This window comes from Cnephaeus nilssonii (genome assembly GCF_951640355.1).
Source record: "Cnephaeus nilssonii genome assembly, chromosome: 11".
Classification (NCBI taxonomy): Eukaryota; Metazoa; Chordata; class Mammalia; order Chiroptera; family Vespertilionidae; genus Cnephaeus; species Cnephaeus nilssonii.
In genome coordinates, this window is record NC_137082.1 from 55037100 (window position 1) to 55059798 (window position 22699).

Sequence of the window (22699 nt, forward strand, 5' to 3'; positions counted from 1 at the left end):
TGGGTCCCTTTTACTTATAAAAAGTGTCCCCAATGCAAAGTGAAAGTGATAACTCCATGTGCCAACTTCAAATAAACCAAGTTATAAAACAGCTCCTAAAGGACAATTCATGGACAGGAAGGCCATCAGGCAATTTGCAAAAACATCACATGTGCTCGTTTTATAGGAATGTCTATACAGTATTAACATGAAACTAAAAGGGAAGGAATTCACTGTACAGAAGACAAAACAATACCCTTTTTATTTTTAAAACTCTGGTGAAATAGGTTTCCATATGACATCCCATTTTTAAAAAATTAATGTAAACCAACCTGCCTGTGGGTTAGTCACACTGTAGAGACTTCACCTTAGTGTGTACAGATGCCTAGAGTATTTACAAATGTTGTCTGTTAGGTAGTAAAGTTTTGTTGCAATTTTTCCAGCACATATTAAAGGGGGGGATATTGGTGTTCTTGTATAAGAATTCTTAACAAATGAATAAAGGCAATTTTCCTGAGAGAAGATTTGTTCTTGAAATATTTTTCTTTAACAATTGGAAATATAGAAATGGGATGTAGTTGTAAAAGAAGCATAAGAATGTCTAAGTTAACATTTTTCTTTTAAATTATTTAAGTACCATTAAGTTAAAATGTTTACATTCATTATAAAAAAATGTTGTTAAATCTTATGCAAATGATTTAACACTGATTGCTGCAACGCAAATTGCACTTTTTTAAAAAAATTATTGTATACATGGAAGAAAAATATCTTGTTTGCTACCCTGTTTACAAATTCCGACCGACTTCAGGTCAGTCACACAATATGAACTTTGAGAAACGTCAGTCACAGTGTATGTTACAGTTATAATGCAGTCCTGCAAACTGAGCAATATTTTTGACAAGTGACCTCATGAACCGACTCAGCCTCCAGAGGTGTGTACCAAATGGCCTCAAATGGTCTTCTCCGTGAACGCATGTGAAATCTGGGTGCGGAAAGGTATTAAGAAATCAGAAGAAGCACATGATTTGGGGCAATACACATAAAACCTTTCTTTTAAAATCTCAATATTCCTTAGCAGGCAAGGCCCCGGGCCTAGTCCAGGTTTCTGGTAGTGGCACAGCGGGTGCCCTGGCAGACCCGGAGGCAGGCTGGCTGGAAGTGGCTGCAGCCAGGGAGGAGGCAGCGTGCTGTGGGCTGCACCGGCCTTCCCAGGAAGCGCTCCATCTTCTCCCTGGCTCTTCATTGACAGGGGCTGGCTGGTAAGGCAGAACAAGCCTCTTGGGAAATGCATCTCTTTCAAAATAAAGGCACGGAAATCACACATCAGAGGAATGTTCTGTCAGCATACTCGACCCAGTTTGCACAGTGTGGCATAATCACTGCAGGTCCCGAGGGCCTTCCCGCTCCAGCAGCGGCAGCAGGCTCAGGCCAGGGCAAGCGCACACCACGAATCCTGTCTCACCGAGGAGGACGTGACTTCGGCCGGTGAGGCCAGGCTGACGCCTATGTACAGCCCATCTTGACCTGAGTACTTGAGCTCGCTGTTCTCGGGGTTAGTGCTTTCTCCCGTGCCAGACATCACCGGGGCACCCGCCTGGCAGAAGATGGGGACAGAGAGGAGGAGAGAGTTATCCATAAATTTGTTAGGTGTCATGCTCCTACTAGGTCAACGCATGGGGACAAGTGAGATGGGCAGTGCAGCCTGGCCAGGGCAGCTCAGTGTGCTGCCCAGTGCCACTGACCTAGCCCTGGAGATTTAAGCTCTCCCAAACATTCTCCTGTTAAACTGAGGACTCATGGCAATAACCACACAGCAACATGTTCAGCTGGACAAAAGTAGAAAAGGAACTGGAAGAAACCTATTTGTAAAAAGTGCCACACAATCTAATCATTTCAAGAGAAAATGCAGAGCATTGCATACACACACACAGCAGAGCCATAAGATTTAGCAGTTATGTCAAAGCCTAAAAGAGAAAGCTACACAGTTCAGCAAGGCCTGATAAATGAAATTTTTGAGCACTGACTTCAGGGAAAATTAACCCATGCATATACAAATTTAATATCTAACTCATTTACCTTAATTCTTTCCAAGAAGAATGGGCTATGTTTGAAGCAGACCACACTATAACCAGAATGGAAACATCCTTTATCTGTCGTGATTGTGGCAATTATTTCTCAAAGCAAAAGGTGACCTTTATATTGTTTCATTCATTCCTTCCATCCACATGAGAAAGGCCATATAGAAAACATATAATTTATGTGATATAATTTAGTAGAATAAAACTAAAATCCCGTTTAGACTATGGCTTGAGAAAGCAGTGCATTTGTTTTATTTTAAATATCCAGCCATGCCTTAGCTGGTTTGACTCAGTGAATAGAGAAGGGTCCCAGGTTCGATTCCAGTCAAGGGCACATGCCTAGGTTGTGGGCTGGATCCCCAATACGGGGCATGCAGGAGGCAGCCATTCAATGATTCTTTCTCATCATTGATGTTTCTATCTCTCCCTCTCCCTTCCTCTCTGAAATCAATAATAATATATTTTTAAAAATCCAGCCATAATCACATAAACCCATTATTTCTTCTGTGCTTTCAGGGTTCTATCCCATAAATTACTAGATACTTGTTTTTTTGACACAGGTAGGATGTTTTGTACTTCTCAAAGCATTCATTTACATACACAATCCCATTAAATCCTTGAAACATGTGTCTGGCTGAATTGATGTTACATTCACTTCCGGGAAACACAGGGCACAAGATACCAGGCTGAACTGATTGGAAGGTGCACGGAGTACCCTTGGTTCCCGGGGCCTGGAAATAAATGTGGTCCTACTCTTTCCCCAGATAAAATCTGGTTTTCTCCCTAATCCTCACAATAACCGCATGATGCTGGTCGGTAAGGCTTCGGGAGATCTAACCATATGACTTAGCTGTTTTCCCAATCCCAACTTCCTATTAGTTGGACAGACCAAAGCCAGCCCCTCTATAGGTATCCAATCCTTTCTTTTCCTAGCCAACATGAGTGTTTGTTAAAATCCAGCAACAACAGTACCCCCACACCCGTACTTCTTTTTAAGTAACACAAACTCAAAGACTTAAACTGAGGGTTTTAGGTGCATAAAAAAAGCAAATTTCAAAAAGTCACTGACATGCCTAAAATTTAAAATCGATTTTTATGAAATAGCTGAAATAATCCTGTCAACACACTAAAGCTATGGATTTGGTTGCACAAAGAAATATGGTGATTAACTTCAGCCCTTAAATCCAGAACCTCCACAATTAGCAAAGCCAACATGGATCCAGACTTAACTCCCAGAGCAATAAACAAAAGGGTGGTATTAAATTACAAAAGGACTCTTCATTTCAGAGTCTTCATTAGCTACCACTCAACTCGTAGAAAGAATAAGCTCCTCTGTAAATGACGTATGCCACACTCAACTTTGTGTTGATTTATTTATTCCCCCCAAAATAAGCACATGCGCGTTTATCTGACTAACCCTGACTTCAGCATAGCAAGTGCTGTTCTCTGAAATGAAGAGGGTGCCTGGATTGGCCCAGGAAGCCGCCCACCTCAAATAGCCAGACGTGCTGAGATAGCAGAGCGGTCTGTCGTCACCACAAGTCAGTAACAAGGAACAGTAGCAAGGTGCCCATGCGAGTCAGGCCCGGGGACTGTGAGCCCCAAAGAGATAGTTGCTCCCTGGACCAGCTCCCAGGCCACATGAGGAGCCAGGACACTCACACACGCGTCACTAAGACTGCTCAACGGCCTATCGTAAATGATAAATGAGTGGCTGAGACAGGGAGGTGGGGTAAGAGGTCATAAAAGGAATCAAAGAGGGGGAAGGATTCCTGGAGAAGAGCCACAAGCAGCCTGCACTGGGGGGGACAAGCGTGGGCTTTCAAGTACTGTCCTGATTCTGCCACCCACTGAGTGTGGTCACCTCACGGAGCCTCCTCCTCAACCTGCCCTTGCCTCACCTACCTCAAGTATGGTTGTGACAATTCATTGAGATGTTTGTAAAAGCATCAGCATGATGCCTTGCCATGAGTTAAAACATTCCATTAAAAGAAAGCTATTGTGATGAGTAAAGAAAGGGTGCTCAGGTGGGAGGTATGCAGGACATGGGAGAAGTGTTCACAGGGAAACCAGCTAAAACAGAAGTGCTAAGCAAAGGAGTTAAGAGACAATGTGGGAGAGGTAAACTAGAAGACCTAACCTAGCACTTTCTGTACCTCAGTTTCCTCACTAGAAAATGAAAATAAAGAAGCACCTATGTGTAATGTTGTTGCAAGAATTAAATTAGCTAATAAACTGTACATAACTATATGCTATTATGAGTATTTTACTATTGTTAAGGATAAGGAGTGTAGACCTAACTTAATCTTCCAATTCCATCCTTTACCACGTGAGTTAGCACCATCACTGGGTGGGCGCAGTGGGAACTCATCTAGAGCTAAGGGAAACCACCCACTTCAACAATAACTTATTCTAAATTGTTATCGACAACATTTCGCAAAAAAAATTTAACAAGTTGCTTCCACAGCCCTTCAAAAGGCTCAATGTCCCTTTTTCAAATAAGCCACATTAAAGAAATCTTAATACCTGGATTATTATTCTTATACATGAGCAATAATCCCAAAGGCTACCAGTTAAAATACCTATTGTCTTCTTAGTTCAGACAAGAACGTTAAGCTATACAGCAGGCCAAGAGTCCTACTGTCAAAGGGCAGGCAAACCCAAAATTACATGAGTGAAGAGTTTCTTAAAAAAATATATCATCTAAAAAAAATATATATATATATATCAGCTCTAGGGGATTAATATCTAAATTTTATAAAGAACTTATACAACTCAACACCAAAAAAGCAAACAATCCAATTTAAAAATGGGCAAGGAACCTGAATACACACTTTTCCAAAAAAAGACATACAGGTGGCCAATAGACATGAAAAGATGCTCAAGGTCACTGATCATCAGATAAATGCAAACTAAAACCACAGTGAGATATCATCTCACACCTGTCAGAATGGCTATCATCTCACACCTGTCAGAATGGCTATCATAAAACAACAAGTGTTGGCATGGATGCGGAGAAAAGGGAATGCACTGTTGGTGGGAATGCAGATGGGTGCAGCCACTGTGGAAAGCAGTATGGAGTTACCTCAAAAAATTAAAAATGGGAGTGCCTTATAACACAGGGATTCCCTTCTTGGAATATATCCAAAGAAACCTGATTCAAAAGGACATATGCACCCCTATATTCACTGCAACATTATTACAATAGCCAAGATTTGGAAGCAACCCAAGTGCCCACCAGTAGATGAATGGATAAAAAAGTTGTGGCACATTTACATAATGGAATACTATATGGCCATAAAAAAGAAGGAAATCTTACCCTTTGCAACAGCATGGATGGACCTAGAGAGTATTATGCTAAGTGAAATAAGCCAGTCAGAGGAAGACAAATACTATATGATTTCACTTATATGTGGAATCTAATGAACAAAATACACTAACAAAAATAGATACAGAGAAGAGACTGACAGCTGCCTGGGGTGGGGGGAAGCTGGGTTGAAAAAAGTGAATGGATTAAGAAAAACAAACAAAAACTCATAGATATAGACAACAGTATGTTGATTACCAGGGGGAAAAGGGGGGTGGGTGAGAGAGAAGATGGTACATGGGGGATAAATGTTGATGGAAGGAGACTTGACTTGGGGTGGTGAACACACAATACAATATACAGAGGATGTATTATAGAATTATATGATGTATTATAGAATTGTACATCTGAAACCTATAATTGTATTAACCAATGTCACCCAAATAGATTCAATATTTTTTTTTAATCAGCTCATTTGAAATCAAAAGGAACATTAGAGTCTCTCAGAAAAAAAGTGGAGCAAGTACTTGTGTCCAAAGCTTGAGAAACATATTTGTATATGGAGATACACTATTTAAACATGAAATACTACAACGTAAAACTTTTATGTATGTCAATCATATCTCAATAAAAACTAAATTATGATTTTTATGTAAGATACATAAAATCATAATGATGAGATCTGATGAAATTGTGATAGCCCCAGTACGCTCATCCATAGCCAGTGGGCTATATTCTGGTACATGCCTGAGAAAGTAGTTAGCAGAGATATCAAGAATTCTATACCCTACTTAGCTCTGTAATTTCATTTCGGAAAATGTATTATAATGAAAGAATTCAAAAGAAGGGAAAGGCTCCACACAGGAAGACATTCATTGCAAGTTTACTTATAATAGTGGAAACCATGGAAATAATCTAATGTCTAATAATATGGGAATGGTTTGGAAAAGCAGAGTGCATCCGCTCAATGAACTATTATGCAATTATTAAAAATAAAAAGATCATGTAGCAAAATGAAAAAAAAATCCTCTAATGCAATGTTAGGTGAAAAACAGCAAGATATAAAAATTCTATGTCATAATTACAACTTGTCCGTGCACACGCACGAGTATTTCAAAGGGAATCCAGAAGAGCATGGGGGACAGGGGACCATTTGAGAGGGCCCAACCTATTAGCCCTCTACGCCTTTCTTTTAATATTTTAATTTGAATGGCATAGTACAGCCTAACTTTTTGGTAAGAGTAGAAGATACTAGCACCAGAAACATGGGGCATAAGCACTTAAGGGGTGAGCCAGGCTGGATAGAGTCAAAAAGTAGCAAGAAAAAATAGGGAGGAATCAGAGTGGAAGCACCAACAGAGAGAAGGGGGGATTGGAAGGGGCCTCATGCACCCTGGGAGTCACCTCCATGCCACCTGGCATAGGCTAGAACCTGGTCATCCATGCCCATGTGAAACATGGTTCCACATAAGTTAAAGCACCAAACACGTTACATGGATTTGCCAATGGAACCTGAGCTCTTGAAACTGGCATTCTAACTGCAGAAATCATTGGCACAACTCTTCTGAAGAAACCTGCCTTTCACGTCATTCATTAAGTGCCTTTTCCTCATAGGTGATATTCAAGAGCTACCTATTGAGAATCAGTACAATTTGGGGAGAAAATCAGATTATTGTGACTCTGGACCCAATATACACAACACAAAAATACAAGTATAAATTGCAAATAACCAGTTGAAGACACATGGGAAGCACATCTAGTTAAAACCCTTGAAAGGACTTAAGTTCAGATCGTAGATATATCAACGTAGCAAAAGCAGACACTTCACTAACCTAAACCAACCCACTCTACCCAATGCTTCTGAACAACAGGAGGGAAGAGCGCTTGGGAATGCCCATCGCTTGGGAATGCCCATCGCTGAATCATCCTTCCTCCTTTCGGAGGGCAGCCTGGGCCGGCGGAGGTCCTCACTCTTTCTCTGATCAAAGTGCAAGTGAGGGTGGAGCAGAAATCTGTTCTGTGTTTCCATTCACAGCTTATCTGCCCTCCACCCTCCCACAGACAACTGAAAATGGAGGCACTTCCTGTTGAAAAAAAAAAATGTGTTATCAGCACCAGACCCAGCCTGGGCTTAGCGCTGAGCGCAGGCCAAGTTAGGTGGGAGACGACTGATGGCAGAGCGGCTGGGCTGGAAAACTCCCTCCCTAAAGGAATAAATGACTTCAGGGGCGACTCAGCTGCTGCAGGGGCATGGAAAACCTCCACTGGCCTGTGAACAGGCAGAGTTCATCTTTAGATCACCGGGATTTTTTTTTCCCCTGTGAGAATAAGCCTTTGTTCATTTTCAGACATACCGGGGTGAGCAAAAGTAGGTTTACAACTGTAATACAAATAAATAATAATTAATAAATAATACAAGAATAAACTGTTTCGTGGCCTCACAACTGAAAATCTACTTGTGTCACTCCTGTATATCAGAAAAGTCAAGCGTTTCTGATTTGATGAACTCATATAGTCAATGCTCAGCAGTTGTCTGGCTCACAGTGGGCTCACCAACATGGCCAGTTCTCTTTCGTTTCCTTTAGGCCACAAAGAGGCCCAGGGACAGCCTCCTGCAAGGCCGCCCTGGAAAGGCAACACATCTGAGCCAACCCCATAGGTTCTCTGGCTTGTGGACTGTAAACATGCATTTCATTTTTGAGAAAGAAGACCAATAAGGAGTCGACAGGGATGTACTCAGTCCTCTATGCTGTAATCTCTCTTAATGCAGCCTTCATCTGAAGAAACAAAACATTGCACCCCAGGCAGGTGGAGGGTGAGTGTGTGATCATTTCCAGAGCATGACTTTGATGATGCTCACAACTGCCTCCTGAGCTCAAATTCAGACTGTCAGCTTCCAGGGCCTCTGATCTGTCCTTCCTACACATCTGAGTAAGTCTGTGGTTACGGCTTTTTCTTGTGTGAGGAGAGGCCAGCCGTCCCTCATTGCCAAAGCTCTCGTCTCTGCTTTTATAACCTCTAGGTTAGACTCTCGCAGTGCTTTATAACGGCTTTCCTCAAAACAAAAAGTAAACGCTACGTATAAGTTCCAACAAAGAAACACTTTCAGATAAATCTAAACTTCTACCCTAACAACGCTCATTTCAGCTAGAGTGGAGGTAATAGGACCAGACGAAATGTGATTCAATCAACTAGGAGGCAACACGGGAAGATCCACAAACACCAGGACTGGAGACAATCATCAGTCACAACAAACCCCAATTCTCCCATAATGGCTCAAATAAAGCAAGAGAACACGAGCACTTTCTCTCACAAGAAAAGGGAGTCAGGGTCCCTTCAGCTGATGACCTAACTCGGTGTTTAGCAGAATTGTTATTTTTGGTAATTTAACAAATTCCTTACTGGAGAGCTTGCTGGCTGCCCCTTTTACCCCTCTTGCCCCTTCTAGGCCTGAGTAAACTGGTTATATCCACACCCCGGGATGCTGCCTTTTCAAGGACAGAACAATTCTATGCTCACAGTCTACTCTGGGCAGAGGAGCACACTGCTTTACACATCTGTACACACTTAAACGGAAAGCATGCTGTGGTGAAGAAAGGCATGGCCCCAAATTTATAAGAATTCTGGGGTTGTCTGTAAAATATGGATGTACAAATATAAATTGCAAGGGAGAGGGGGTTTGTTCTACAACTCAACGTCATTAACATACAAAAGAAGTTTTTCTTCTGAAATGAATCAAAACAAAACAGATGACTATTCTAGCCTTCAAATTAACTGGTAAAGTACCCTGAGGCAAGATTTAAAACCTGGTGAATTACAATCTTTTATAACAAAACTGGCTTCTCAGGAGATTGGATGAGCGTCTTTATCTCGCCATCTCAATTAGAGAAAGCATCTCATAGTCCAAGCACCAAGCAGCATTTACAAGAAAGCAGAACGAATATACTTGGTATCCTAAGGAATAAAAAATTGCTGCTATCAGAGAAATAAAAGCAGTATTTAAAAATACTTTGTTAACACAATAGCTCTCCATCTCTATATTTCCCACATTAGGAAAGTAAGGATTTATTTCTAATGTCCTGAGATGAAAAACACTGCCATGCAAATAAAGCACATCACTATTAACTTCCAAGATTAAATTTAAAGTGCGATTCTTCTTGAGCTTCAAAGAGGTCCACAGGCATCTCCCACTTATGCTACACAATACTCCTAAGAACCAGATGGTGGGAATTACTTTTCCCCTTTAGCAGAGGAAAACAGAGGCTTTACAAAACCTTGGCAGCTTACGACAGTCACACACAGAGCTGCAGCTAAGCGCCTGGCTGCCTGAAACTGTTTCCTTCCAGCTGCTAATCTGTGAAGCCCCCAAAATAAACTTCAGACCATATCCAGGCTTCACCATCAATCAAGCAACTAGACTTAATGAGAACTTTAAATTAAAACTATTGGTGCGTAATAAGATAAAAACGATGCTGGAGCGCGTGCCCCAGCTCTGGTGGAACCACGCCATGCTAAGGGGCCGCTCACCAAGTCAATCAGCATTTAAATGCCGGCAGTTATTTATTTGGAACTGTTTTACCCACAAAACTCCAACAGGACGTCGAAATCAATACTTGTTGTTTATTTGTCCAAGACTTTCTTAAAATCTGGTCAATACAATAATCTCTTTGTACTCAGTCTCACAAGTTCTGCATGCTGGGCCTGCATCACACATGCCAACACCTGTCTTCGGAGATGCTTTTTCAAATCGTTAAAATTTCAGAGAAAATTAACAGGTAGGTGCGCTAACACAGTGTATTTACTTCATATTCATTAGATCTTCATATTGCTAGTAACTCTTTTGGCAGACACCCATGAAATGCATAATAAATTACTTTTGTTCCAGTAAAGGAATTCATTTTCTTCAAAGATTCATTTACCAATAACATTTCAGAGCATTCTAAGCCAAATTTCTTTAAGTTTGGCCATGTCTTCCCGTAACATTATTTCCCGCTTTGTGACAATTTTGTATGTCCTTATGGAGGTGGCAGCGGGGGCAGGAGCTGCAAAGAATCTGCAATCCATAAAGACAAGCTGTGTTCTGAGACGAAGCCTTCTACCTGAGGACATGTGAAAAGGCAAACGACATTCTGCCTACACTTGCTCTCTGCCGAGGATTATGGTTCTCAGATTGTGATAATGGGTCATGTATTAAATAAATCACAGTCCTGTGATCAACTGGGTGAACACATCTTATTATAAACTATGTAAAGAGCATTCGTTTTACTGTTTCCTAATACATATGCATACAAAGCCATCAGATAGTCATGTAGTACCATATATTCCCAACTGCTCCTTTGTATCATCCTCCCTGTGGCACACACCCGCGCGCGCACACACGGCAAAAAAGAGGGAAGTCCACAAAGGCCTTGAGATCAAAAAGAAAGTATGCAAACTCCACATGCCTCCAAGGTTCCTCGCCAGGGTGACGTGTGACTTGCACGGCGAAGGCCAGTGTGGTCAGACAGGAGCGTGAGTTATTAGAAGGGGCTGTGGAAGAAGAAAGAAAGGGAGCCTGGCACATAGGGAGCGTGAAGATAAAATGCCAGCAAAATATTTATGTTCATGGCTTGTAGCAAGTGGCAAGTGGGATATTAATAACTACGATGATTGGTCAACTCCTGGGAGTGGTAACAGCCCTGGCCTGGGAGGCAGGAGACGTCGGTTCCAGTCCCGGCTTCAACACGGCTTGTTTTGTGACCTTATGGAGTCACTCTGGGCCCTGGTTTATAAATGAGGCAATAATAAGGTCTAACTGCAACTCTCGCTCAGGCCCTTGTACGAGATTAATGACTTTGTAACTCTTTTTTTTTATTCATTTAGAAAGAGTCTGTTGGGCTATAAATGCTGGGAGGGAAAAAATGAACACTTGCCTATTTAAAAAAAAATGCGTTTTCGATGATTTTGTAAAAATTAACTGAAGGCAATTTGAACATTCTGAAAAGTTCCAATTAACTTAGCATTCACTGTGTATGAATTTAAATCACAACATTAGGAAAATTTTAGCACTGCAACGTTATACTTAATAGTTTAAGAGAATCTTTTTCCAATCACATTAACAATAGTAAATTTTACTGCATATTTGTCTATTACCCAACTCACATAGTCTTAGTATTATAATACATTTTATTAATAAGTATAATATTAACAAGAAAGCTTCTACAATGTCCTCATGAGCAAGTCACTTCTCTGGCACTCTTTTCCCACCTGTGTCAATGGGACAACATTTAATGCTGAAAATTACTAATCAAAATTGCTCATATTTCACTAAGAAAATATTATTCCTTCTCTTTAAAAATTCTAATATCACATACTCTATCATATATTAAACCAGTATGCCACAGTGATGACAACCTGGATCCAAGTCCAAGCCCTTAATACATAACCCTGGGCCTGTTACCTTCTGAGTCTCACTCCTGCAAACAGAAAATGGTAATAAAAGCACCACCTTAGTAGAGTGATAATTATTAGCAATAATTAGGAATAAAAGGTATCGATACAAGCTAGTTTCCTGCCTGCCTATGTCCACTATCTTAGAAATGAGAAAACATGGGAGAGGGAGAAAACTTCTCAAAAGCAAGAGTCTGACTGATAAATTACAAGGTTAATCCACTAACGTCTGGTTTTCAAGCACTCTAAAGGCCCTTGTGGAATCGTCCAGTTATGGGCTCAGCGGTCATTTTTGTCCCGTTTTAGCAGCCTCTTGAATCAGATCCTCTCTTCAGAGCCAAGCTCCTCTAAGTGAAAGCAACTCACACTGTATGAATGACCTTTCAGCTATTTAATTATTATAGGACTAGTTAACAGTAAGAACTATCACTTTGTGGCCGACCATAATGTCACCGTAAATTCAATTACTTGGAGAAAAAGTAGAGCATAAATTTGCCAATAAAGAAGCTACTTGACAAAAGAGGTGCTTTCCAATTTTTACCATAGGATGCAACTAGCAATACATGAAATAAAATCTACATAAAGATTTTAAAATATTAACCTGCAAAATACCTCACCTTCCTTTAAGGTCTTATAAAGACATCCAGACATCCTAACAGTGTCGGTTCCTTAAATCACCGCCTGTCGGCTACAAGCACTTGCCGGTGTGCATTCACTCTTTCAAACCACTTCTAGCACAAGCCTTAGCCCCACGCAGCTCAGGAGAAGTACACTGTCTGACAAGGTCACTGAATAATGTCATTAGCAAGGGATGACTGCAATAAGAAAGCAGGGCTAGCTAGGAACATAGTATCCCAGAAGAATAAGTCCGCCCAAAGGCACAGAACCAGGCCAGTGAGAACAGGAGATGAGCTCCTTGTCTCATTCTAAAGACATCTGCCTCTCTGTGGAAGTTTATCGCCAACGATGAACCACAAAGTGAAGAAACTCTATCCTATCACGGACACACCATGCCTGGTGCATTTCATTCGGAAGAGCCACACGGCAGCCACCCTAACCCATCTTGCCCCGCGGGGCCCTGGGGACCAAGAAACTAAACATTATAGGCTGTGGGGTCAGGGCATGTCACCAGCTCCAAGGAGAGGTTTTCTTCTTACTGTCTGTGAGGGGAAACCCTGCTTGTAAAATGTCCAAGTAGGAGCATGCCAGCATTTGTTTACATCAATTATCAAAATACTCCCAGCGTAGAATGTTTTAATTGTTGGGCTCCAACATAGACAGAAATACATTTGTGACTGCGGTGGGGCTTAAGAGAAAGCCCATCATTTAGAAATGAATGTGGTTTGGGATCTTCTTGCGGCTGACTTGATAGTAATTTGAAATCCTTTCGAAGGTCCACCTTCCACCTATTTTACCAGCCTCATCTCCTGCCTTTGGCTTCTTACACCCTGCACTCCAGCCACACTGAACCCCTAAAACTATCCCTGAAGTACCACAGATACCCATGCTCCTCTTCTTCCTGGAGACTCTTCTCCCATTGTTTCCCCCACAAAAATCCTACCCAACTCATTTGAATTTCCTCTTCGCTGTGGAGCCATCTCCAACTCTGCAGTCAGAATTCACCACTCGCTCCTTTTATCTACTACCTTACTTTGTGGCTCATTCAACATACTTCGCAATCTAACCAGCAGTAAGATCTGTCTATACCTGCCCCCACCACTACCACCACCTTATGAACAGTTTAAGATCAGGGACCCAGTTTTACTCCATTATAAACAGGGCCTCCCATAGCACAATGCTTCGTAAATGGAACTGTAAAGCAAGGACTTGAATAAAGGGTGGGGCAAAAGTAGGACCACAGCTGTTCATAAGGAAAATAATAAAATAATTAAAAATACAAGAATAAAATGTTTCGCTTACTCACAACTGAAAACCTACTTTTGCCACATCCTGTATGTTCAGTGATTTCTTATTCTCAGACATGAAGTCTTCTCGCTTATTTCATTCCCAAATTAATCTTTTCCATCCCAAAGAAAATTTAAGAAATACCTTTTACCTACTAAAACTTGGGGATTAACATATATATTATTAAGTTTATATATTATATACACATACATATTTTGCCTGTCTAAAAGTAATTCTATAAAGAATTATAAAAAATTAAAGCCTACTTAAGTTTGTATTAAAACTGCAGATATAGTATTGAAGTCATCATTAAACCTATAATGTCGAAATACATGGAGATGAACTATACAGGGGTGAGCAAAGGTAGGTTTACATAATACAAACAAATAATACAATAACAAATAATACAAAAATAAACTATGTTTCAAATACTCACAACTACAAACTTATATTTGCCCACCCTTGTATATATAAAATACCTTGTAATTTTACAGATTTTTAGTTACAAGTCATAGGAAGGATAGTAATATTTATAAACTGTTAGATCTTATTTGAGAATTGCTGAAAAAGAACATGTTACTATATCTCCCTTCTAAATAACCAGAATAAAAAACCTATAAAACATAACTCAGTCAATAAATTGAAATCAATGCAAGATTTTAAATATTCTTATAATCCAGAATATAAATGCCAACTGAACACACATTTTTCAGTAAAACTACATGTATTAAGACTATTTTAGACACAATGAAAGAGTATTTGGGTGAAATTTATCTTTAAGTTCCAAAGTCACAAAATTTAACCAACTGTCTCAAAAATTAAGTTTAATACATTATTAACAAACAAAGATTCCAAAGCAACAAGACAGAGGCCATTTTAATCCTGGGCTCCATGGAAGCAGTTCTTCCCAATCTTACACAGAACTACTCTCTCTCTCTACCTCCACCACACACACACACACACACACACACACACACCACTGCACCCACAGCCTACAACAAAGAGAAACTGAGTCCTAAGGCAGCCAGGTCATTCATTGACCTGAAGATCATCAGAAGGAATGTCTCCATTTTCCCCAGGCAGGGGTCTAGTTAAAACACAAAGTAGCAACAAGCACTTAAGCTAAGACATGCAAATAAGCCAAAGAAATGAGGCTTCAGAGCAGCACAAAAATTATTTTCCTGGCACTTGTCCTGGAACAATGCCAAGTGCTGTGCGCGCGGAGCCCTGCCCACACCTTCGCCCTGCTGGGGAGGGAGCCCTGGAGCCTCCTCTCTTAGCAGCAGACAACTAGGAGTGCCTCCTCCAGAATCCTCAGCCCCTGCCAGGTTAGTTCAAGAACCAGGCCCCGCTCGTGACCTGGTGCCCCCACCTGCCCACATGCCCACATGCAGGGCAGGGCAGGGGCACCAGGACTGAACAGAAGCATGCTGGGAATGCCTACTGATGATCTAGAGCTGATTTCTCAGGGGGAATGAAAATAACCAGCAGCTTTGATTAAGACCGCTGCAGCGGCCTGACACCTATGCTGTAACTCCCCATCATTAAGGAAAGGCGGAGCAGTTATGCTGCCATTTACATCTCAGTGGAAGAACAGGTGACCCTTGCTCTGACCGGTTTGGCTCAGTGGATAGAGCGTTGGCCTGCGGACTCAAGGGTCCCAGGTTTGATTCCAGTCAAGGGCATGTACCTTGGTTATGGGCACATCCCCGGTGGGAGGTGTGCAGGAGGCAGCTGATCGATGTTTCTATCTCTCTATCCCTCTCCCTTCCTCTCTGTAAAAAAAAATAAAACATATTTTTAAAAACAAAAACAACAGGTGACCCCAGTTCCCGAGTTCCACTGGGAGTGTGCCTGAGGTCCTTTGTTTTGTAGCTCCGTTGTCCCTATTAAGGTAGGATAACCCTAATTTCCGCCAAAGGGGCCCCTGGAGATCAATGGGATGTATCCATCGTCACAGGAAGTTTAAACACTGAGCCAATGAAGATGCCACATGCTACGTACCAGATCCGACCTTGCTATGTGAATATAACGTTTTCCTTCCATACAGTCCTTCACAAAATCCTGCAAGTGGTCAGTACCAACACCCACTGCCCTCCAACATCATCAACCATGATCAAAATGGGGGGAAATACATCTTTGTCAGTACAACCCCTTTCACAAATGCTTCTGCCAGCGGCTCACAGATTTAACTCCTCTAGCAGGCTCTGTACAGCTCCCTGCTGCCACACTGGCCAAGCACACCCAACGGGCACACACTGGCACTCCTTGGTGGTAACCTGGGGAGACCACTGGAGTCTACAATTATTCACAGAGGGGCACAGTTTCCAAGGGCCGCGAGCAAATTGGCTTCTGCCAAGCAGGCCTAGTTCCCCACAACAGGTACGGCGGGTAGGAGTGGATGGAGACCTTCGTGATGGGCTCACCGTCCATAGAAAAAACCCACAACCCAGGTGACAGTTGAGAGCCTGTGGAGCCAGGCCAGGAGTGGGTCCCTGGGGTGAAGGGAGGATGGCGGGCAATCCACCTCACACCCCCACACCCCCACACCCCCACACCCGCCAGGAAAGCTGTCCCAAAGCATTACTGAGGCCAACTGCAGATCATACTGTACAGCCGGTCTCTAAGGCTGACCACACTACAGGATGGATGACACAGCTCTCAAATCCCTGTCTCTAAAATCCTGTTGCTTTGCCTCCTGGCCTCTAAGAGGGAACTGAGTGTTCCTCCCAAGGGCACTGGCTGGCAAGCCACCTCTGGGGTGCTGGGTCCCAGGTGACAGATGCTGGGACACCCAAGCAGAACTCCCAAGGTTCCTCTTGCAGACACGCCAGAGCCAGAGCCAGTCACTGCCTTTTCTCCCCTGGGGGGACAAATGATTGGACTTGCACATAGCCAGTTTTGAAATTTCACATCACAAAACCACAAGAGCAAAATATGGATTCCACCCACTAGGGTTCCAAGTCCCCAAAGCCCATTGTTGGCAAATGCCTATTTCTTTGCCATTTTTCATTCAAATCTGGCCTTTGCCAAGTTTAAGCTGGACTGTATCACCAACTGACGTGGACCTGGCAGAAATCCTCCTTTCTGCTAAAAAAGACTGCGGCCAAAAGCCTGGCTGCTCCCTGAACGCCTTGGAAAACCAGAACGTTGTTTTGCCTCATTTAGCCACATAATTGCTTTTGAGGACTTAAGGCATAATAAAAAATGTTTTTAAATAATTTCGACCTTTTCATTTCCCTACAAGGAACTGTTCTACTTACTACATTAGATCTTTTAAAATTACTGCATGTAACCCTTCTGTAAAAACATGATACGCTAGAGTCCACCTTGATAAAGGCTAGAAACATCCTTTAACCTGTATGCAACAGACCAAAAGGAATGAGAGGCTTTTTCCCTTGTGAATCTCAGATTGAATTTCTTGTTTCATTAAAGAAAAAGCCCAAATGAAGTTGGGTCAGAGGACAAAGAAATAAATATAATTTTAAGTACAGTTTAATTTTCATTTGTTTTAAGCCTGTAAAAATACCATGAAACAAACCAGCTCTGTGGTTCCCAAACCCTGATTGGAAGACACCTCGAGGGCTCCAATTTCACTTGGGACGCCTGTTCAAAAACATGCATTTCCAAGCCCTACCCCAGAGATTCTGACTCAGAAAATTTGGGGGTGGGGCCCAGGAATCTGTAGTATTTCAACGTACCCCTAAAAGGGCAAGATTAATTGTAGAAAAACGTTGTGTCAATCGAGATTTTAATGCTGGTGTGTCATCCTAGTCTCAGTATAATCCTACCATCACCTGGGACGTGCTGCCCAAGCTCATTCTGGATTTCGATGAGATCTAGGGTGAGACCCCGTCATTTTTAAAGAGCATTCCATAAAAATAAATAAATAGATAGATAGATAGATAGATAGATAGATAGCATTCCAGATAAATTTGGGAAATACCAAGGTGGGAAAACGCTCTTCACTTGAGAAAAACTGAGTTTCAATCACAGCTTTACAGAAACAAACTCTGTGTGTGATCTTGACAAAGACCCTCACTCACAAACCAAATTGCTCACAGGTTTATAGCAAGGTTGAATGAAAGAAGCCTGGGTACGATTAAGGTGCATTGAAAGAAGGCAGGCCTCCCAGCAAGAGGACAACAGGGTGAAGAAAGATCAGTGACTACAGCAGCATCTGACACATTATGATGAGCTATGTTTTGGGTAGATAGGAAGAAAGGAAGAAATGAAAGGAGGGAGGGAGGGAGGAAAGCAAAGGGAAGGGTGTGAGAAAAGAAAATTGAAAGCAAGAGTTGATATGATAGGCAAAAGCAATTTAAATGCCATGGGCTGTGGGGTATACGAAACCACTGAGCTGATAGATTTTTTTATCGACATTAGAAATACATATAAACTCAGGTAAAAACCTGGAAATAAAACAACTAAAGCACTTCAACCCAAAACTTCTAGCTTTTACTTGGTTTAATTTAACCATAAAAATATGATATAGATCTTAATTAAGAGGTTTGCAAAGTACTTACGTTTGTCATTTTGTTGACATTTAAATGTAATTTCCTCTATAAACTATTCTTAGGTATCAGCTAACTAAACTGAACTGTTGGTTTAGACTATTGTACTATCAGATAAAATTTGAGATAATAAACTGGAGAGCTACACACTAGTTTAGAAGAGTCTATACTATTTTAACACTTACCCCTGAGGCTGTTGGTTGTGTTGTAGGGGAAGTATTTTTGCTGCAATCATCTGAGTTAGAAGAGGTGGAAGATGGAGTCATAGGAACGGAATTATTACTATTGCCTGCAACAGACAAAATTAACCTCATAAGTATACGTATACTTTACTGTTAAGGTTAGCAAATACTTAACAATCAAATAGCACTTTATTATATTTACCAGAGCAAGCCTTTGACTTATTTATGTTCTTGGGTTTTCGTTTCCTGGTTTGAATTCCCTCTTTCTTCATAGCAAGCGGTCGGGGCACCTAAAAAAATTTTCACATAGGCCATACAGTTAATGTACATTGAAGAAAACCCAAACTTCAGCCAAAGAACCACCCTCAGCCCTGAAGGCCCTCATTTAAAAGAACTTGGCATAAATATCAATACCATTTATATATTTTTTTCCCAATAGATTCCAACTGCACAAAGACCCCATCCAATGCAGATTCCTGCAGGGACAATGAGGTGATTTGCCAAGGAGATATTATTCCTTCAATTAATGTTTATTGTTTTAAACAACTTCAATTTCAGAGTAAAACCCCTGAAGATTTTCATTTCATAGAACTCATGTATTCTCTTCCTCCTACATATAGAAGGTTATTTTCCTTTTCAAGAGATATATTTATAATATATTGTGCTGTCCTTAAAATGAAGTATAGAATCTTTCTAACTATAACTTTCAAATACGTAGATTACTCCTTTATATAAATAGATTTGATTGCATTCAAGAATTAAGTTAATGTAAACTAGTTATTATGCATTTCTAGTTAGTTCCATGTTTTTCTCTTTTGCAGTTTTTTTTTAAAGGGTTACTACCATTTTATCAATTCTAAAATATACATTTTTCACATTTTAATATTTCTAATATTGCAACGTCTTACAACAAATGTGTGGCTGTTTAATTGACAGCATTTTTTGTTTCTTACTGCTATTTAAGATAATAGTTTAACATGTCATCAATAACATGCATATAGACAACCAAATTTTCACTTTCATCCCCTTCGTCTTTGCTGACTTTTTTCTTAACTGAAACCATGTACAAACTATACTAAACACATATACATATGAGCAGAATACGTGGCGCACCCCATGGAGTTTCATGTAGAGTCCACAAGCATTGCACACAGGTTCGCCCTCGGCATTTCTACGCCACAAAGTGGTGGTTGTGGTGTGACAGTTGGCACAGGACAAGCCAAGCCGCCGGGAGGAAGGCTAGAAAGCACAAGAAAATAAGTGTACAGTTATAAGTGATGTTTATGTACATGCTACATACGTCAATGTATCAGGTCCTTGTCATCAACAAGCATGAACCTGGTTATTAGAAATAAGAGGTCCCTTGAGAAAAAAAGTTTTAAGTGTAATTAGGCTGACCTTCCTGGACCAAGAAACTTAAGTTTTACAGTGTGCTCGATCCCACACACACATTTGATTTGTTCCAGAATATTAGTGTAGATTACAGAATAACCAAAACACAGTCATAATGTTGGCCAATAACTGCACCTACTGTGGTCAGAGGTCCGATATAAGGATATTGAAATGCAATCATAACTGCTTGCCAATACGTTAAGTGGCTTTGAGCAGTCTCCACTTCACATGAAAACTGAAGATAATCAGCTCATATTTCCAAGATTTGTGCAGAGGAACAAATCAGAAACTTTGGAAGAACCTACCTATTAATAGAAATGGATTTTGGAAAATGTATAAAATGTTTGTAAAGAAGTATATTTTTAATAGATTCCATAATTATCATGATCAAATGCTGCCTGAATTTTTCATTTTTGCAAAGGATAAGCAAATTTTATGACATTGTCTTAAATACAATGATACTAATATATGTTATTTACCCTGCAAGTATAATAATGAACTTTTGTTCACACAAAGGGTTAAATGTTATTATCAGAAGTCAGCCCTCGGTTACTGTTATTCTGATTTCCACGTTCCCTTTATGCCCATAACATCTTTAAAGGGAATTTATTTCCCCTAAACTAGGTGTGGATTATAAAGAATGAGAATTTAACTTAGTATAAGTTCCTGCCTAGAATGGCAAAAAATCTAAATTTGTTTTTAAATAACCTAGATAGGGCAATTAAAAAATGGTGTCATATGACTTCTAAAAAAAGAAAAAAAGAAGCTATAGGGAAAATACAGGAAACAAAGCAAATTGAAGGTCACAGAATTTGGTAAGTGAGCTACACTAATTAATTTTAAATAAAGAAGTTATAAAGGAAAATGCACAACAAAAAAAGGAAAAATTGAGTATGTATTGAAAACTCACAGATTAAAAAAGGACAGAGATTTCCGAATCCTTTGGTGGCAAATTTAAAAGATACAATTGAATTTCTCATTTACAATTCACATCCTGTTGTATTACTTTAAGCATTACTCTTTACATACAAGTTATAAAAACAAAGAGACACTGGTAAGCCTCTTAGCACTACAACATTTTAAGAAGTCAGTGCTAAGAAAAAAAATCAATTTGACTTTTGGTTGTAATCAATATGCTTGGCTTGGCTGACAGAAGAACTATTTGAGAAATTGCTTTGCTAAAATGACGAAAACATATAAAACCTTACGCATCAGGGTTTCTTTCTTTCAGTTCAAAAGATAATAATTTCATAAATGCGCGATCAGAAAACTAGGGACAGGAAGGTCCCTTTTATAAACAGGTCATTTATGACAGTTTCCAGTGGAATTTGAGCCAATGTGAAGCAAACTTGTTATCAGAATTTGCCATTATAACAAAGAACTTTATGACTGTCAACTGCAGATCATGAGAGAAGCCAGTCCTCATAAACATGTGAAATGAAGGTGAGTGGGTTATAAAAGTTCCTTGTAACAAGTGATCTCTCGGTTATGTTCATCATTGACAAGGAATTCAAGTTAACCATAAATCTCTTATTTTGCAATGTAATACAAGTTCAAATTCAGTGATTGGTTCTGTAACTGCTGGCTAAACAAACTTGGGTTCAACATTCTACCTCTGATAACTAGGGTAGGCCCATCAAAACCATAAATAAGAAGCCCACAAGGAGAACTAATTGATAGACACACCCTTCAATCCAGTGTCATTTATAACCCATTTATAAAGCATATTGGTTGACCTTGGTTACTACCAACACAGTTGCCACATAGAAGGGAAACTAATTGGTTCAGAGATGTTAAAAACTGTTTTTCTGGTTATTTTTACTTGTAAAAGCACAAAACAAATGGCACAATCTAATATGAATGATACTAGATTAAATTTATAAGGCAACTAGAAACAAAACAGCTATTATACTAGTGGTTTGTTTTTTTTTCGCCATCTCGTGAAAATGTTACTTTTCTGAGCTCAGCTATTTCTCAGCTCAATGCTCCTTTCCAAAAAATAAAAAATAAATAATAATCAGTCTCATAGTTAATATATAGGTTAACACATGAAAACAAAGAACTTCCTTGGAATATTTTCCAGCCATTACTTTTTTCTTTTCTTAATATCATGCATGTAGGAAAAATGAAAACCGTAGGGAGTCAGACACTGAAGTTACGGATGGCCTTTGAAGAACTTAAGCTGTGGGAGTTTGTAACAAGTTTAAGGCGCATACACTCATTAAATTAACCTTGGCCACTTTATTTTAAATGCATTAAAAACAAAACAACCATAAAACTAATTGCTCCTCCTTAAGGTGTCAGACTTACATTGTGATGCAATTTCACTCTAATCTGTTTAACACAAACAACATGTGTAGCATTTGTCCCTGCTAATTAGAGTATAACAATTAAATAAATTACTTGGATACTTAAGATGTCTGGCATCTAACTGTAAAGTATTTTACTTTAAAAGGTATTAGAGTATGGGTGCTTGGCTAAACAAATGTTAGCCTTACAGTGGGGCTTGTGAAAGCTTTATTTTTTCTAATCACTACAGTGGCAAATACCTTCTCCTCAAACACACACACACACACACAAAATATGACCAGAGATTGATCCCTGAAGAAAATCAGAATTCCCATATATTAAAACACAGTAAAACATGTTCATATTGGTGAAAATACTCAACTCGAGAAGAACACACAGACTGCATATTTCTCAAGTTCTGTGTAGTTATCTGAACAGCCAGATTTCAAAATAACAAAGGTTAGGGTGAGTAAATTTTCACCAGACTCAAGGGCAATCCAAAAGACGAGTGGAATTTGTGGCTAAACCCTGTCTCGCTCGGAGAAGAGCTAGAAAGGACCCTGAGGTAGAAGGGACAAAATCAAAGAAACGGCGAATGAGGCAGTAGGGAGAAGGGGATTGTTG

The 22699-nt window shown here is 40.2% G+C and overlaps 1 protein-coding gene across 5 annotated transcripts in view; it reads right to left on the reverse strand.

Moving 5' to 3' along the window:
* Positions 1–217: 217 nt before the first annotated feature.
* GATA6 (GATA binding protein 6) overlaps positions 218–22699 on the reverse strand; it is a 30346-nt gene continuing 7864 nt past the window's right edge. For all 5 annotated transcript variants that reach the window (XM_079784437.1, XM_079784438.1, XM_079784440.1 and 2 more), the window contains exons 4-7: positions 19508–19633; positions 18597–18684; positions 18398–18501; positions 218–1573 (exon numbers count right to left, since the gene is read on the reverse strand). In XM_079784437.1, the coding sequence (XP_079640563.1) occupies positions 1403–1573; positions 18398–18501; positions 18597–18684; positions 19508–19633 (489 nt within the window). In that variant the 3' untranslated portion in view covers positions 218–1402. The remainder of the gene's footprint in view (positions 1574–18397; positions 18502–18596; positions 18685–19507; positions 19634–22699) is intronic.